This window comes from Camelina sativa, chromosome 13 (genome assembly GCF_000633955.1).
Source record: "Camelina sativa cultivar DH55 chromosome 13, Cs, whole genome shotgun sequence".
Lineage (NCBI taxonomy): Eukaryota > Viridiplantae > Streptophyta > Magnoliopsida > Brassicales > Brassicaceae > Camelina > Camelina sativa.
The window spans coordinates 21735447-21753119 of record NC_025697.1 but is presented as its reverse complement, the minus strand read 5'-3'; the positions used below and the strand labels follow the sequence as shown (position 1 = coordinate 21753119).

Below are 17673 nucleotides of genomic sequence, written 5' to 3'. Positions count from 1 at the left end.
CAGGGACCTTGATACTGCAAGTCACTAAGAGAGCAATATGCTATAACATCCTGGAAGTCCCGCATGCCCTGAGGTGCAGAAGGATCCGTATCATAACAGGAGTGCTCCTCGCCCCTCAAAATTTCATTAAAGTCACCATATACCATCCAGGGCTTATCCTTAAACATAGGAGAATCACGATAATTTCACAAATCTTCCCATAAGGTCTTCCTGTCAGCGGCTAAGTTGGAAGGGTAGACAAAGGAGAAAAAGAACTCATTTGCCAACCCGTCCAGCAGAACAGAGCAAGTAATCATTTGAGTACTTGTAAAACACGGCGTTATACAAACCGATGGGAAGCATAATTTGAAATAAAAGACCAACCCGGAAAAACAGAGTCAACTATTCTCCCTGCTTTCCTTTCCTTCACCCTCGTCTCAATAATACAGCCAAACTGCAAACCATGCTGCATTATCGAACTCCGAACCACGGAATGTTTAGAATCTTTGTTAAAACCGCGAACATTCCAAAAGAAGCTAGACATAAGAGTTTAGAGGGAGGACCTATTACTCTGTTCCCGCATGGGTTGAGTAGAGGGGTTAGAACTCTGCTGGTGTGACTGCTTAGATCCGCGAGTCACGACTGTACGCTGGGGAACCAAAGACCGAGAGTGAGAAGATTTAACCATAGTAGACATAATCGGCACCTCTGTTTGAGAAACCAATCCATTAGTAGGCACAGCCGTGGCTCGTAAGTCTTTCTCTGTTTCCTTGACTATATTTGCAGTCCTACCCTCCTCTTCATCGTTATCTTGCAACGCATCATAGGAATTGGTAAGGAGCGAACCATCACCAAACTCAAGCGCAACTTGCTTCTTTCCCGGACTCCGCCCTGGCTTATGAGGCGTTATCCAGTTGTCAGACTCCTTGTCCCTCAATGTCTCAGTTGTTGCAGAAAATATAGGTTGGTCCAGACCCAAAGCGCTTGGAGGTACGAGCGTAGTATCAGCCACAAATAGTCCCCATATCGGAAGGTTGGTGTTCCACACTAGTAGTAGCCGAATCCGGAGGATTAACCTCTGCTCCACCCTGTCTCAGAGGAGATGGGATTGCAGGGGTCTTAATAAGACATGCTGCTCGCAAATGTCCCCATTTTTGACAGTTGCTACACCGTGGAGCTTTAAAACCTGGCATTAAACAACTGAGTAAGTCTCGGTTAGGCAGTTTGACAAAAAAAACGAGGGGAGCATATGAGAAGCTTTGTAATCTGCAGTATGCAGTTCTTTTGAATCCAACGGGTGCAGCGATGCAAAGGGAGTCTGAAGCCTATCATAGGTGGACACATTTGTCGGGACAGGAAGAAAAGTTACTAAAATAACGTTCTAAGCTACACTGGTTAAAGGTTGGGGATGGTAATAACAGAGTGTTTCACAGGGCCGCCAAGATTAGAGAGGTCAGGAATGTTCCAGCTACAAATACACAGTCCCTATTAGCTCAGTCGTTAAAAGAATACAATACAGAGTAAGATCTATGAGCTTTTAAGTAAAACAAGTTCAAAGAATCAGAGTAACACACACCAGTTTACAGTTGAGGTCTTCAACGAACAAATATTACTAACACAGATGATTCAAGATTCACAAAAAGAAACTCCCCACCAATTGAATAATCGCTGATTGGAAGCAAGCACATTGATCCTTTTGCTTGAGTTAATTCACATGAAATAAGCCTCTTCTTGGCTGTATAATCAGCTTAAGCCTCCTCTTGAGGCCTTTGACTCTTTTTTATGTGTCTGGTTTAGTTCCCTATGTTGTTGTTGTTTCTGAAAACTGAACATCTCTTGTTTCCACGAATTCACAGAGATGATCCGATAACAAATGCTTCTTTACAAATCCCTAGTCTGCACTAGGTTCGCCTGAACCATGGCGCTCTCTTCTGATCATATCTAGTAGATCTTGAACAACTTCAGACATCAATGGTCTGAATTCTGGTTCAGACTAGAAAAGAAGAAAAGAAAAAAAAACATTTTTGGTCAAGCAAACACAATCACAACCATCTCATTCCAGTTTCTAATTGTCAGTATGTGCTTTTACATGAACACACCGGAAAATTATATCAGCAAAGTGTGACAATGACTTTGCAGGGTATTGTCCATTAAGAGATGGATCAACCATTTTGCCCAATGCATCTATATCGTGAAGCTGAGGGATTGCCCACCTCACTAAGAACTGCTCTCCTCTACTTCGGTCCCTATAATTGACTCATTGATTTTATAATACACTACACACTTGGCCAGAACCAAAAACAAAACTAAAGCGAATAAAACAATGTGACATACATACCTATCGTAGGACATTCTACCCATCAAGAGCTCTAACATAACAACAGCAAAAATGTATACATCACTCTGCCATGTATAGATTCCAGAGTCGAATTCTGGAGCTCCATATCCGTAAGCGGCTAGCAGTTGTCCTGATAACTGATTATGATTATAAAGAATAGTTTAGTACTTTCTCTAGTAGCAATTATCTGTAAAACTGTGAGGGTAAAAGCCAAGCTCATTGGGTTTTACAGAGCCCATCTCCTTCAGTTTAGCCACCACATGTTGCTGACCCTCCGGCAGTTCATTCCCACCCTCCACCTGTCCAGCAAAACCAGAAACCAAAGAAAGACAAGAATCCAGAACCTCCTCCTGATCTAGAGAACCCTCCAGCAAGAGTCGTGGATTTGTTTTACAATTTTTAAAGAAACAAAATCTCTCTGAGAATACCAAAGATGCATCTCCAGCAAGAGTCGTGGCGTGATGCTGTTCTGGTATGACATTCACAGATGGAACTTGAGCAAGTTCCTTCTAAAATTTCACAATCAAACAATCTTAGAATACTTGCAAATGAAACTCAGGCATACATATTCCAGCAGATCATAAAGGAGGAGTAAACTATTTTAAGATTACCGAAGTTACATCTCCAACAGGACCAGGGTCATGATGCAGTTCTTGACTGACATTCACAGGTGGAACTGGAGCAAGTTCCTGCCAAGACAGAACAAGGAAAGAAAGAATATCATCATTAGATCTCAGAGTCAGTTTCCTTAATGCATGTCTGTTCATAAATGCAAAAGCTCCAGGGTGTATACGCATGCATGCATACGCATACGCAACGTTGAACGGTGTAGCTTTGCTTTAGGAAGGAATCACATCACGTCGGGATGGTGTCATTTTGGTTTTACAACTTGATATCATTCGTTACACTTTTAGTGGAATGGTCATTGAATAAAGGGTAAGCTTGAAGACCTTGAACAAAAATGAATTGTCAGATACTTTCATGGCTGAAAATGTCTTTCGGAAGTTTGCATCATAAACCATACTAAAGAAGAAGAGAATCTAAGCAAATCAACAGACCATCTTAATCAATCGCGGCATCACACAGAAAGTCTTGCAGAAGCGGAAAGTATAGAACAACTCCCTCCCCCCACCCCCACAACATACCATTTATTATTGAGTTTACAAATAATGGGGTTATTGGCGAAGGTGTTAATAATGGTCACTATGCCCTGAGTTTGCTAACTTTCCTCTCAAGTTCGTCCTTTTTGGCTCCAATGATCCTTTCAACCTCTTTACCCCTTTTCACCAGCACAAAGGTTGGCATTGCCGTCACATTAAACTCTTTAGCCACATCCTGGAAACATTAAGTCATTGCAGTAAGTTTAAATTGTTTCTCAATACAACCACCAGAAGCAGAAAAAGGCTGAACCTAACTTCAACAAAACTCTCATCTTATATCAGAATCCTAGTGATTTGCAGTTTTACCGTTCAAAAATCTATCTTCTACTCATGAAACGGTAAACTATGGATCAATCAGAGTAATGAGGGATACAAATTTGAATCTTTATCTCATTACAAAAACAACAAAATGTAGAAATAGAAGAAGGTGGTTACGTTAAACTCTTACTCTCTTAGTCTTAGATTAGATTGATCTGCAGTTATAGTAACTCATAAAGCTATCCAATGTCTTCCCACAAATTTGCTTCAATATCACAACACTCAATGTACGGCACACTTGAGACGAACAAAAGTTGAAACTTTTGACAGCATTACAAAACAAAGGTGAAGACTTTTAATAGAGAGAGATACTTACAGGAAGTTCATCGACATCTAACTTGACGAAATCAACATCAGTGAACTTATCAGCCATGGCATGAATCGTAGGCTCAATCATTCTACATGGTCCACACCACGAAGCCGAGAAATCAACCACCAGCTTATTAATTAATTTCACCCCATCAATTCACAGAGAACCAAAATCTCAATCAAAATCCCAAATTGATTGTATAACACATAAAAACTGAATCGAACCGAGTCAGAGACATACATACCAGTTTGTTCGATTCTTTGGTCTCGTTATAATGAAGCTGCCACCGAGCTGAAGAGCTAAACTTGATGAGGCGACTTGGCTCAGATTCAGTCCCTGTAGCAACTGCATCTTCTCCACTTCCAAACACAGATGATAAAACTCCTCCCATCTTCCAAACACAGATGATAAAACTCCTCCCATTCTCGTCTCTCTCTTCTCTCTTCTCTCTTCTCTGCTTAATAACGACGCCCCTTTCTTTGGTCAAGGATCGTATCGTTTTTACATTTAAACAGCGTGTCGTTTTCTTAAACTATTTTGGTCAACTATGATTGTATATTGTGTGGAACTGTCGTTGACTCCATAAATTAAAGGTAGTTACCGGACCAAACCAAATTGAAGAACCAAATCAGGCCGAACCGAAATGGTCATACCAAAAATCGATATAAATTTACTGATAATTTATTATGTTTAAGAAACCTCCGTACCAAAGGCGAATCCCATCTACAACTGATTTTAATATTTACCGAACCAATAACAATTATTGAAGTTTATCAAAAAAATTATTCATAGATCTTTTATTCTAACTATAAATCTATAATTAAATAATATGAATCAAAATCTATATTAACATTTTTGAAGTACATTTTGTGTTATGCCTTTTTAGTTTTATTTATTTAAAAAGTTATTTACAACATTAACCCTTAAAAGATTTCCAAAACTAATATTACTCCAGATTTTATTTCCTAAATATTTTACATTTCATATATATATACATTTTTGAAGTACATTTTGGGTTCTACCCTTTTATTTGTACTTATTTACAAAGTTAATCCCTAAAAAATTTCCAAAAATAGCATTACTTCCGATTTTGTTTCCTAAATATTTTAGATTTCATTCCAACTAAAAAATTACAGCAAAATAAATATGGAAACAGAAACTATAATATATTTAATTACATCTTCTATTGTGTTTTGAAGATATTATATCTTTAATCCTTTGCAAACAAAAAAAAACAACAATTTGATTACCATTTTGTTTTTCAAAATCTGTGAGTTTTCATTCTTTACTAAAAAGAACTTTGATTCACATTTATTTAAATATTATAATTAATATATGTAAACTTATTTTAAAATATTACGAATATATAAAACCAAAAAAAATTAAAATACTATATAATATGGTTATATAGTATATGAATTATAAAAAAGAAATATTTGAATTAATAAAATATCATTAAATTTGTGCTAACACGGGTTAAATCCTTATTTTATTATTTATCGGTACTATTAATATGATTTGACATATAAAATTAAGTTGATTTAACTAAGATTGTGTAAAATAATTAAATCATTAAGAACAATGTGACTTAATCATAGCGTATAAATGACTTATTATGTATTTAGATCCCTAATTTTTTGTTATAATAATTAAAAATCAAAATAAAATCTCAAACACTAAACAAACCAAATTAAATATATCAAACAAATGGTCATGAAGTATATTACGGGTTAAAAAAATTAATATAAATATTTAGCCACACAAACGGCCGAGAAATTTAGTTATTCCTCTATTTGTAAAACATCCAATATTTAAATAACAAATACAATATAAAATATAAATAATAATAAAAATTATATCCACGCGGTGTACCGCGGGTTAAAATCTATTTCTAATTAAAAAAATAACAGCAACCAATATGTAAATAGAAACTATCATATATTTAACCATACATTATGTTGTGCTTTGAATATATTCTATATCTGAATCTTTCGTAAACAAAGAAAACAACAATTTGATTCCCATTTTGTTTCCCAAAACCTGTGAGCTTTGATTCTTAAAGTAAGAAAAACTTCGATTGACATTTATTTTAATATTATAATTAACATATATAAAGTTAATAAAATTTTTAGTTATTACGAATATGTAAAATTAAAAAAGTCTAAAATACTATATAATATGGTTATATAGTAGATGAGTTATAAAAGAGGATATGTTAGAAACTTAGAATTAATAAAAAGTTATTAAATTTGTGTTAGCACGGGTTAAATCCTCATTTAATTATTTATCAATACTACTAATATTAGAATCTATATATATATAAAGTTAACTTTTTTCTCTTCTCCTTCCTCCACATCATCATCCACCTAATCAATATTATTTTTGTTTTTGGACTAAAAATACTATTTTAAATAATCATTAATTGCTTATTTATTATTTATAATTAATACAACTTAAAAATAAATAAAAACGAATTAAATAAATTTAATTAAATTTTAAAATAGTATAAAAAATAACAGAAATTTTTTTAGTAAATAATAAAAATAATAAATATATAAAAATGAATTAAGTAAAATAAATGAAAAATATTAAAATATTAAAAATAATACTATGAATTTGTTATAGTAATAGTGTTATTATTTAAATTATAACCAAAAAATGATGATATTCCAAAATTTGTGATAGGTTAATGAGTTTTAGAATGGAAGTAAGATTTTAATACATGGTGGAGTAAAAAAACAATTTATGTAATTGTATTTATAAAAATCTAAACAGAAAAATAAAATTGAAGTGGAACATTAGTTTCTAAGAAACATATATTACAAAAATTTATTATTAAATTTCACTTCTAAAAAATAAAAAAAATAGGGAAATATCTTTAGTCAAGTGGTTACAACATCACTTCCGCGACCGAACCCACTAGAGTTCGACTCTACTAAGTCGTGTTACCCTGCGTAGTAGAGATTGGTCTAGTCAATTCAATGTTGACAAAAAAAAATAATTACTTAACTCAATTTAAAAATTTTAATCTAAAACAAAGATATTGTAAGAGTCACATTTTTTTGGGGAAACTATAAAAAATAATTGGGACGCCGGTTTTTTCCCCTGTACATAGTACATTCTCAGCTTTCCACCCTATATTTTTTGGCTCTGAAAATAACAACCTAAACAAAAAAATTCTAAACAAAACAACCTAAACATTTTTGTTCACACAATTAACTACACATCCCCTTAAACCACTAATTACGATGTATAAACCGGATTTGATCATGAAATCGTGTTTATTGTATCACGTTTAGATTAACCCGATCATAAACAAAAAAACCCGACTTTAAACGATGTCGTTTTATTTTTCTATTTCAAACTTGAGAAGCAAATCGAGAAAACAAATCCCGTTTCTTCCATTTTCCAATCGACATAAAAAATTTAGGGTTCTCAAATTGGAGATTTAGGTTTATGATACAAAGACGTCAAAAAGGGAGATAATGTTTATGCAAGAGCTTTTTAAACAGTTAAAAATAAAAACTCCGGTGAATTTTATGGTGGAGGAGGCCGAGAGAGACGACGGAAACGATGAAGATAATTAACAGATCTTGTCAACGCCTAATTAACCCCGTTTAGTATCTCTGTCTGGCCAGTTAACATTGTTCTTGAAACGGCAAAGTTAACAAGACTTCATGATTTAAATACAAGTCAAGAAAAAAGTGAGGATTTTTTTTAAAAAATGAAGACTTCGTGATTTAAATCAACGAAAATGCTAACTTGGGGATTTTAATGACATTTTTCCGGCTTGAGGAATTAGCCATATGGAGGAGATAAAAGCTGTAAATATCTCATAGTTACAATCTATATTATTATTTTTAAAGTACATTTTGTGTTATGCCCTTGAAGTTTTGGTTATTTAATTTGTTTTACTTACAACATTAACTCCTAACTATTTTTCTAAAATAACAATTCCTGGAAACTCATTTAATGGAACTATATTAATCGAACAAATTTATTTACATTTGTTGCCATAATAAGCTTGACACCATCTATACTTTCTGGTTTCCAAACACAACTCTACGCATTAAATTTTTAATCTCATAAAAATCTCCAAACCTATTTTAATAGATCTTTAGAGACTGTATGATCTCTTAAATTTAAATGACAAAGCCGAGTTTGAGTAACAAATGATTACAATAGCAATAATTATTATAACGTTAATAAAGCTCATAAAAACGAGAACCCAACATTTAGAAAATCAATAATCGGGTATATTTAACTTTAATATCATGGAAAACATTTAATATAGTATATACCGTGTTAAGAAACTGAATATTATTCTGCGATAATGTTATCAACTCAAATAGGAAAATACTAAAATCTCTCTTTTATTGCTACGGATCGTAAACTCCTTGCTCATCAAACATTTTCATGTATAAATATCAACTTTACAAACGAAACACAACACACAACCAAAACCACTAATATGTCGGTTTTGAAACACGGGTTAAACCACTAATATGACGGTTTGTTGTTATATAGTGGGACATGTTATTAACATGACGATTTGAATTAACATTAGTATAAATATAAAATATTATTAATTCGGTTTTGAAACACAGGTTAAATCTTCATTTAATTATTTGGTCAATACCACTAATATAAGAATATTAGACATAATAAATCAAGGTAATCTAACTAAAATTTTGTAAAACAATTAAATCATTGATAAAATTGTGAGTTAATCCGACAATAGCTTATAAATTACATATTTATGTATTTATTTCCCCTATAATTGTTCTAATAATTGACAATCCAAACAAAATTATTATTTAATAAAATAAAACAAATTAAATATAAAAACAAAAGAATTAAAATGTTATTATTTTTTTAAAAATTGTCTTGCCGTGTACCGCGAGTTAAAATCTAGTTATATATATGATTTTTACAATCTCTTAGTACTTATTCTCCTAGATCTTCTTAGAATCTATTTAATCATGTAACTAACAATGACAATTCCGTTTCGTATAATTGGTTTCGTCCAGTTTGGTATGATTTATTGGACGTCAGTTGATTAGTATTCCAGGTAAAAATACACATCGTCACTCACATACATACTAAAAAGAATACAATACAGAGTAAGATCTATGAGCTTAAGTAAAACAAGTTTAAAGAATCAGAGTAACACACACCATTTTACAGTACAGGTCTATTACTAACACAGATGATTCAAGATTCACAAAAAGAAACTCTCCGCCAATTGAATAATCGCAGATTGGAAGCAAGCACAATGATCCTTTTGCTTGAGCCAATTGACATGAAACAAGCCCTTGGCAGTAGAATCAGCTTAAGCCTCCTCCTGAGGCCTTTGACTCTCTTTTTTATGTGTCTGGTTTAGTTCCCTATGTGTTTGTTTCTGAAAACTGAACATCTCTTGTTTCCACGAATTCACAGAGATGATCCGATAACAAATGCTTCTTTACAAATCCCTAGTCAGCACTAGGTTCGCCTGAACCATGGCGCTCTCTTCTGATCATATCTAGTAGATCTTGAACAACTTCAGACATCAATGGTCTGAATTCTGGTTCAGACTAGAAAAGAAGAGAAGAAAACAACTTTTTTGGTCAAGCAAACACAATCACAAGCATCTCATTACATTTTCTAATTGTCAGTATGTGCTTTACCTGAACACACCGGGAAATTATATCAGCAAAGTGTGACAATGACTTTGCAGGGTATTGTCCATTAAGAGATGGATCAACCATTTTGCCCAATGCATCAATATCGTGAAGCTGAGGGATTGCCCACCTCACTAAGAACTGCTCTCCTCTACTTCGGTCCCTATAATTGACTCATTGATATTATACACACTTAGCCGGAACCAAAAAAAACACTAAGCAAGTAAAACAATGTGACATACATACCTATCGTAGGACATTCTACCCGTCAAGAGCTCTAACATAACAACACCAAAACTGTATACATCACTCTGCCATGTATAGATTCCAGAGTCGAACTCTGGAGCTCCATATCCGTAAGCAGCTAGCAGTTGTCCTGATAACTGATTATGATTATAAAAGATAGTTTAGTTTTTTCTCTACTAGCAACTGTCTAAAACTGTGAGTAAAGCAAAGCTTACTGGGTTTTAGAACTTTACCTGACTCACAGAGCCTGATGATATTAGTGGGGCCAAACCACAATCTGAGACCAGAACACTCAGGTCATCGTCTAGTAGAACATTGGCTGACTTGAAGTTTCTGTGTATGATACGTGGTTCACACACCTCATGCAAGTACCTTAAAAACATTTAAAAATATGTCAGAAATCGGTAAAAATACAATTCCATTTTGAAATACACCAAGAAACTTACTCAAGGGCCCTAGCAGCTCCAAGTGCCATACTGACACGGGTATTCCAAGAAAGTTTCTTCTTGAATTCATCGTCTGAATGCAACCCGTCTTGTAACGTACCGTTACTGCAATATTCGTAGACCAATAGTCTTTGGTCGTGCTCAGCACAGTAACCCACAAGTTCAACAATATTGGCGTGGCGAATCCTATCTATATTGTTCACTAGTTCTATAAATTCGTGATCCTGTTGTTGTTCAGAAGCCCTCTTGTCCAACTTCTTGACAGCAAACAACTGTAAAATACAAAAGATTCAGAACCAAAGCAGAGTTTCTAAGCCTGAAGTGTTTGAATTGTGTGCATTATACCTTTTCATTAGGAAGTCGAGCCCTGTAAACACTACCAAGCATGCCCGAGCCAAGGAGATTTTCCTGTGAGAAGCTTTCTGTGTATTGTTGAAGAGATGCAATGGAGTAGTGCTTCACAGAAGTTAAGGGTAAGCGTTTAGGGGAAGGTTTCTTAACGGGTCTTTCAGGTGATATAATTGGCATAACGGTGACCTTCTCAGCCAAAGGAGGAGGTGGTGGTGGTGGTGGAGGTGGCGGAGGAGGAGGCATCAACATTGAAAAGTCAATATCTTGACTTTCTTGTCTTGATATAGGCGCAGGTCTCCGCAACCTCTCAAGGTCATGTAAAACCTTTGGTTCCTCTCCAGCTTTCTTGAAGGGATCCCTTTGAACTGTTCATAAATAAGCACAATACCAGCATTACTTAACAAAGGACAGTAGGAACCAATAGACAAACTTGCAAAGTTCAATCTTACCTTTTTCAGATCGAACAGGTGGCGGCAGGACCGGAGGTCCATTTTCTAGAGCATTCTCTCTGCTTCCTCTATCAGCACCAACTTGATGCGGTTTGAAGACTCTGTTAGCATGTTCTCTTCGTCTTGCACATTTTGGCAACAACAAGAGTATTGCCAAAACCAGAATTATGAAGACGAGGACGCCAGCGAATGCAATAAGAATTATCCTTTTAGTATGTGAAGAGTTCTTTCCCTTGGAATTCTCAGAGCTTGATCCTTCTGAATCAGAAGGTCCATCAGCAACTTTCCCTCGGTTCCTCTCATTTGGAGGAGGTGGAACTCCAGAAAATGGTCGTGTTGGAGCTGGTTTTGTTGGAGACAGAGACGGAGACAATGATGGTGCAGTCGTGGTGGAATTAACCGTGGAGGAATTGAATGGGTTCCCTTCATGTCTGCATCACCAATTTAAGCATACACAAGAGGAACTTTGAAAAAAAGAACATGAAATGTCCCCATAGGATTAGTAAAGAGAAAATAATAGAGCACTTACAAGAACTTGGGAATGCTTAGCAATTTGTCTGGTATGGGTCCCGAGAAGAGGTTATTTTCTATGTTTCTGTTTCAAGAAGACAACAAAAAGTAAGACTTTTGAAAATTCAGCACTGTTTAATTAAGTACTTGTTAATTGTGAAAGAAAGAAACATACAAGTCTTGAAGAGGAAGGCCTTGAAGAACGTCAAGAGCTCCTGAGAACTGATTGTTCTGAACACGTCTGCAAAACTCAGACTATCAGCTTGGTGAACAAAAAAAAAAGATTCAACATTTGTTTTTGTAATGACCAAAACGTACAATGTTGTAAGAGTTGATAAATTCTCCATTGAAGGAGGCAATGCGCCGCTTAGATTGTTGGATGATACATCACTGCACAAAGATATCATATCACAAAAGAATCCATAGAAACAGTAACTGTTCAACAACGTATAAACAAGACGAAAGCATACAGATTAATCAGTCCGACAAGGTTTTGAAACACATCAGGTAGCTCTCCTGAGAGAAGGTTATCGTTCAAAGACCTGAAAACAAATGGTGATTGTCATCAGCACAAAGCGATTGAGAGAAAGAATTTAGGAGTAATCTGAACTTACATGTCATTCAGAAAACTCAATGTTCCTAGAGATTCCGGAATGGTTCCGGTGAACTGATTAGCTGAAAGAAAACTGCCAAAAGGTAAAGACCATTATCATACAAACTATTCAAAGCAACAAAACCTATTAATAGAACGAATATACATTGTTAAGGGAGTATACGTACAAATGCTGCAATGTAACTGGCAAATTAGTAGGTATGTTTCCTCCAATGAGATTGTTGCTAAAATCTCTGGATATAATAAGCAAAGTACACAGACAAAAAAAGGTTACAAGAAATATCAAAACTTGTGTAGTCAAAATTTTCACATTTAGTGTCTAAAATGCTTACATTCCCCTGATAGAAGTGAACTTAGCTAAGTTGTCACCAAGCTCTCCTTGCAAATTTGCAGCATTTACAGTTCTGTAACCAAGAAAACAATTCAAAATAGAACTAAAAGAAAGACTCGATGATAGAATTAGAGTTGTGTTTATCTGTGAAAGATCCTCCCTTACATGCTAATTATGTCTGAAACATTGCAGATAACGCCTTGCCAAGCTTCACCACAAGGGTCTCCACCAGAAGCAATCCAACCAGGAAGAACAGGTGCGCCAAGCGCAGCGAATAATCCGTTAATTGCAGCAACTGATTCAATCACAACAATGCCTAATTAATTCTAATAAAAACTGAAAAATCCTCAACCAATATGCACAGATCTAGAAGCAGGTAAGTAAGAAAAAAAAAAGTGGATTTACCATCATCAGGGTTAGTAGCAGCAAAGGAGATGGAAGGAATCCAGATCGGTAAAGACATGAGCAGAGGAAGAAGAAGGCAGCAGATAGATCTCTTGGAAGAAGCCATTGTTCTCAAGTTCAAGAAGAGTGGAGTAAAAAGTGTCAAAACCAAAACACATTAATCGAGCAAGACCATGTCTACGAATCTGTAAACAATCCAGCCAAAAAAACAAAAAAATACCATCATGAAAGCGACAAGATCCATAAGTAACAATCTTTGAGAAGATGAAAGGGTTAAAAAAAAAGAGAAACTTACTGGAAAAGTAGAGGAATCGTCATCAACGATCTTAATGGTTGGTGAATTAAACGAAACAAAAGGGTAAAGACTTGGCCTTTTTTGAACTCCCTAAAACAACCCAATCCTGAAAAAAAGATGCAAACTTTACTTTTTGTTTGTTGTTATGTGGGTGAGAATGAGATTTAAGACGCAACGTAAGAGCTAAGGTTCAATGAACACTTTCAATACTTTGACACTTGAGAGAGAGAGAGAGAATCTCCTACTTCTCTCTATTAAGCTCGACACTCGAGGAGAAAAAAAGAAGAAAAACCCAGAAACTGAAAAAAGGAAACTTTATATTCTAATTTCAGACGAGACCAGAACTAAGAAGAAGAAGAAAGAGAACTGGAGAAAGTTGAGAAATTGAAATTTGGGTTTAACTGAAACAACTAGGAAAGTGTGTGTTCATCAAAATTGTTTTAACTTTTAATTTAGAAACCAAAAGTTTTGACTGATACTATTGCTTCAGATCATTACTAAACGTCCATTTTAATTAATTTTTATTAATGATTAAACGTAGTTAGTAGTAGTATTAATTAATCAATGATTTTTATTAACTTCATGATGTGTACAACTGTATTCCTCTATTTATGTTTTTTTATGAGGACTGGACAAGTTGCGTCAAGATTCTTCTAATCCGATTCCGACCAAGAAAGAGAGAGAGAGAGAGACTTTGGGTTTCAAAAGTTGTCAATTTTTTTATTTAAGGAAAAAATAACGAGATCCAATATATAATTGGATGTTAGTTAATAGTTATACCGGTCGATGTGTTTCGGTTTGGTTAGTATCTGTATAACCGGGTCTAATCACCGGTTAAGATAAACATGTTGAAACGGTGAAAAGACCGTTGAAAAGAAATAGTATAAAGGGTAACGGTAAAAGACAAAAGTAGCCGCAAGAGGGGAACAAAAGTTAAATAAAAGTTGGAATTGGATTCCCATTGCTGGCGACGGTCACGTGTTTCTTCACTGTCACTCACTCCCACGTCAGCTTCTCATCCACTCTAGTCGTATTATCCTTAATTTGGTGGTTCTGTAATCTGACTACTTCAAAATTACTTATCAGAGTAAAACAATCTATCATCCATCGGATTTAATGTTTTTTTTTTTTTGACAAACTTTTTAAGTCTTAACCATTTCAAAATATATTTACAATCTTACCTCAAAGCTTGAATATATATGATTATCTTCTTAATTTATGTAAACTATACGCTATTATGAATGCATTTACGAATTTTGTTGTTTCATTTTTATCAAATAAAGAGAGGCTAGTGCTTGTTCATTCAACATATTCGTCTCAATTAAGTACTGTACATTTTGGGTTGAATCTGTTTTTTTTTTTGGTATTTTAGGGTTTATTGAATTTATGGTTGAATATGTTGTTGATAACATTTGAATCTTTGGTACCCCATATGGCATTGTATTTGTAAGTAATCTTGATTTTTATTAAAGAAAGGAGGCTAATACTTCTATCATTTAATGCAACATATTGGTCTCAACAGTTTAATATTGTACAGTGTTCTATTTTAACATAGAATATATTTTATGTTTTTTTTTCTTTATGTAGTTTGGGTTGAATATGTTTGTTGATAATAATTTAATATTCGGTTTCGCATATGGCATTGTAGTAATCTTGAAATACAAGTCATTAGGTGTGTTTAATTGTTGATTTTTTCCTTTTTGAATCTTTTTATAAAAAATACAATCATTAATTTCGTTTATGTTGATATTCCCCACATGGAGGAGATGAGTTGGATCATGATGGACCAACCAACAAATCCTCTGATATTTTTATTCTTGCTTGGTTGATTATGGACCTTTGGAATGTGATATGTAGATCTCTTCTTTAAAGTAAAACAATTTCCAGTCATGGAGTTTTGCTGGAAAAAAATATATATACAAATCTGGAAATATAGAAATATGTAATTCCAGATACAACGTTAAATGATAAAATGTGTTTGTATTTTTATTTATTTCATTTCTTTAAATGGACCGATCTTGGTAACTAACAAACCTAATGATAATTAAAGAACTCGCTTACACCATGGATGATTGGTTCATCATTAAAAATAATTTAACCAAATTAAAGAAAACCAGATATGAATGATTGATGGATGTCTCTGACTCCTCTGGTACAAACTATGATTGCTCCTACTTGCTTTCAGTATAATAAATAGAAAGAGTACAATTAACTATATCAAAACTACATATGTAATTTAGACAAGGAAAAAGCTAAATATGTATTATTTGCTATTTTCCAAACTTTTTCTTTTTGGATAGCTTTTTTCAATGTATTTTGGGGAGACTCAGAGATATTTTCAAACATTTTCCTATTTTTTGTTTTCCAAATGTGTCACATAATTCAAGGAAATATCCGCAGATTTTGATCAAGTGCACCATAATCTCTACCACTCCCATATAGAAAGTCGAGGTTGCTATATAGGGAAGATGAGGGAAATATCATAGGATGGGTAGGGATTACCGATAAAACTCAAACTTGACATACTGGAGGACATTCAAATAGCATATGATTTATAGTTTCCTCCTCCGCTCCACATCTAGGATAATCCTTGTCTCTATCAATATGGCGATAATGCAAGTGTTGGCATGTTGCCAAGCATCCAATTACATATTGCCACACGAAATGCTTCAGCTTTCGTAATGTTTTTAATTTCCAGCGCCTTGAGTTTCGTAACACTAGGTTCCTGAGGAAGAAGATCGCAAACATGATGAAAATAGCTCTCGCGACTTCGTATCCAGACTTAACGGTATAATTTATAGACTTTACCAACGTCCACGAATGTAATTTAGACCAGGAAAAAGCTAAATATGTATTGTAATGCATGCGTCGGTCCAGAACCATAAATATGGATTTTATTTTGTTTAGTTGGGAACGAATGTAAAAGCAATAAAAATGTGTGCCACACTTGGTTAATACTTAACCAGTAACACTTATGTATCACTACCTCTCCTCCATTCAACATCTAATAAATGTTTTTCTTTTACCAGTATTGTTGTATTCTATTGATTCAATTTAGCCCCCACTTGTGCCTCTCTCAATCTTACCTTTTAATGCGTGTTTGTTTTTGTGACATCTAATAAATGTTTTATTTTATTTTGTCTATATCAAAACTAGACCACTTTCTTTTCCCATACTCCATATACTGTATACTGCTACTGAAGAACTACTACTTGTTACACAACTTTATGCCACACTATTGTTTGGTTCACCATTAGCTTATAAGAGTAGAACAATGCAAAGAAAAAAAATCTAGAGGTAAACATGGTTTGGTTTGCGAAATCAATGCAAATTTTATGATTGGATAAATGAAGTTGTGAATGACATATATAAAAAAAAAAGTTGTGAATGACATGCATGCACTGTTGTAATGATCTTGAAACCTAACAACACATTCTGGTTCATATTTTGCAATTTTTTTCAGTATTACTTTAGTTCCTAACACAATCTATATGACGATATAACGTTTATCATCTCTCAAAATATAACTTAAAAAAATGATCAAAATATCTACGTAAATTCTAAATGCTTCTAAAAGATAATGATGAAGAATGGCCACGGCCGAATCATGCCGGCGATGGATTGCCAAACCTCCTATGAGCCTAATAAGAGATGTTAATGTTCTGAAATCACCTATGAGCCTAATGACGTGATTTCTACGTGATTTCACAACTTAAAGTTTAATCTCCTAACTTAAGAGTTAAGAACCTATTTATTTACATAAATAAAATATTAATTCTTGTTATTGTCACAAATTTTGCCTCCTTTTCTCCCAAACGCAAATCTACACAGCTAAAATAGAAATGATTTAATTTTTGAAATTACTAAATTTAGTTACTCCATCTTTTAAATCAAAAAGTTACTTTATTCTTCATTTGTAAATGGTCAAATCTGCGTACATTAACACAGCCGCCACAGATTCAGAAAGATAAAAACACCAAAACTAAATTTAGAAATCAGGTTTTCTAGTTATAAGCCGAACTGCGAAATCTCTTGATAGTAGAATCATCAAGTATGTTAAGCATAACCGAATTGGTCGTACACCTAGGAGTCTTAAACTGGTTCAAGCCACCGCATTTCCCAACGCACCGTTCCGCCACTTTCCCAAACGTGCCTCGTTCCACAATTCGTAGCTCGAGCGGTCCGATCGAGTTCATGCGCCTCGACACAACGTAACCATAGTCCACAAAAGCAGTATCCATCTCTCTGCAGCATTCTTC

General features: G+C 34.3%; 3 protein-coding genes across 7 annotated transcripts in view; all 3 read right to left on the bottom strand.

Moving 5' to 3' along the window:
• On the bottom strand, positions 1468 to 4598 carry LOC104737426 (thioredoxin H2). Of its 3 annotated transcripts, XR_002034778.1 has the most exons (5): positions 4350 to 4496; positions 4112 to 4234; positions 3376 to 3652; positions 2318 to 3267; positions 1468 to 2225 (listed from the first exon to the last, which is right to left on the bottom strand). XR_002034778.1 is itself a non-coding variant. In XM_019234355.1 (4 exons), the coding sequence occupies exons 2-4, from the start codon at positions 4494 to 4496 to the stop codon at positions 3521 to 3523; spliced, it is 402 nt and encodes a 133-aa protein (XP_019089900.1). In that variant the 5' UTR covers positions 4529 to 4598. The 3 variants fall into 3 exon arrangements, 2 of the variants coding, with proteins under 2 accessions (XP_019089899.1, XP_019089900.1); XM_019234355.1 differs by lacking the exons at positions 1468 to 2225; positions 2318 to 3267 and adding an exon at positions 4529 to 4598 and having other exon boundaries at positions 3521 to 3652; XM_019234354.1 differs by lacking the exons at positions 1468 to 2225; positions 2318 to 3267 and having other exon boundaries at positions 3269 to 3652.
• Positions 9171 to 13879, bottom strand: LOC109124544 (protein STRUBBELIG-RECEPTOR FAMILY 3-like). 3 transcript variants are annotated; one of them, XM_010457592.2, is made up of 18 exons: positions 13625 to 13879; positions 13415 to 13520; positions 13120 to 13304; positions 12880 to 13009; positions 12716 to 12787; positions 12551 to 12616; positions 12385 to 12456; positions 12241 to 12312; positions 12089 to 12160; positions 11946 to 12011; positions 11790 to 11855; positions 11261 to 11691; positions 10806 to 11176; positions 10461 to 10732; positions 10248 to 10386; positions 10015 to 10151; positions 9775 to 9931; positions 9171 to 9681 (listed from the first exon to the last, which is right to left on the bottom strand). In XM_010457592.2, exons 3-18 carry the CDS (start codon positions 13223 to 13225, stop codon positions 9580 to 9582), a joined length of 2331 nt encoding a protein of 776 aa, XP_010455894.1. In that variant the 5' UTR covers positions 13226 to 13304; positions 13415 to 13520; positions 13625 to 13879; the 3' UTR covers positions 9171 to 9579. The 3 variants fall into 3 exon arrangements, with proteins under 3 accessions (XP_010455894.1, XP_010455893.1, XP_010455895.1); XM_010457591.2 differs by having other exon boundaries at positions 13415 to 13879; XM_010457593.2 differs by lacking the exons at positions 12716 to 12787; positions 12880 to 13009; positions 13120 to 13304; positions 13415 to 13520; positions 13625 to 13879 and having other exon boundaries at positions 12385 to 12445; positions 12551 to 12568.
• The window catches only part of LOC104738477 (jasmonic acid-amido synthetase JAR1-like), a 9810-nt gene continuing 9434 nt past the window's right edge, over positions 17298 to 17673 (bottom strand). Inside the window, exon 5 of the mRNA XM_019234623.1 lies at positions 17298 to 17630. Within this exon, the coding sequence (XP_019090168.1) occupies positions 17419 to 17630 (212 nt within the window). The 3' untranslated portion in view covers positions 17298 to 17418. The remainder of the gene's footprint in view (positions 17631 to 17673) is intronic.

Coding starts and splice junctions, on each gene's coding strand:
- LOC104737426 (XM_019234355.1), bottom strand. CDS start 4,496: ATGGGAGGAGTTTTATCATCTGTGTTTGGAAGTGGAGAAGATGCAGTT. Junction 4,235..4,349: donor CCAAAGAATCGAACAAACTG/GTATGTATGTCT, acceptor TTAATTAATAAG/CTGGTGGTTGATTTCTCGGC. Junction 3,653..4,111: donor TAGATGTCGATGAACTTCCT/GTAAGTATCTCT, acceptor TAATGTTTCCAG/GATGTGGCTAAAGAGTTTAA.
- LOC109124544 (XM_010457591.2), bottom strand. CDS start 13,225: ATGGCTTCTTCCAAGAGATCTATCTGCTGCCTTCTTCTTCCTCTGCTC. Junction 12,457..12,550: donor CCAGTTACATTGCAGCATTT/GTACGTATACTC, acceptor ACCTTTTGGCAG/TTTTCTTTCAGCTAATCAGT. Junction 10,733..10,805: donor CTCGACTTCCTAATGAAAAG/GTATAATGCACA, acceptor TGTATTTTACAG/TTGTTTGCTGTCAAGAAGTT.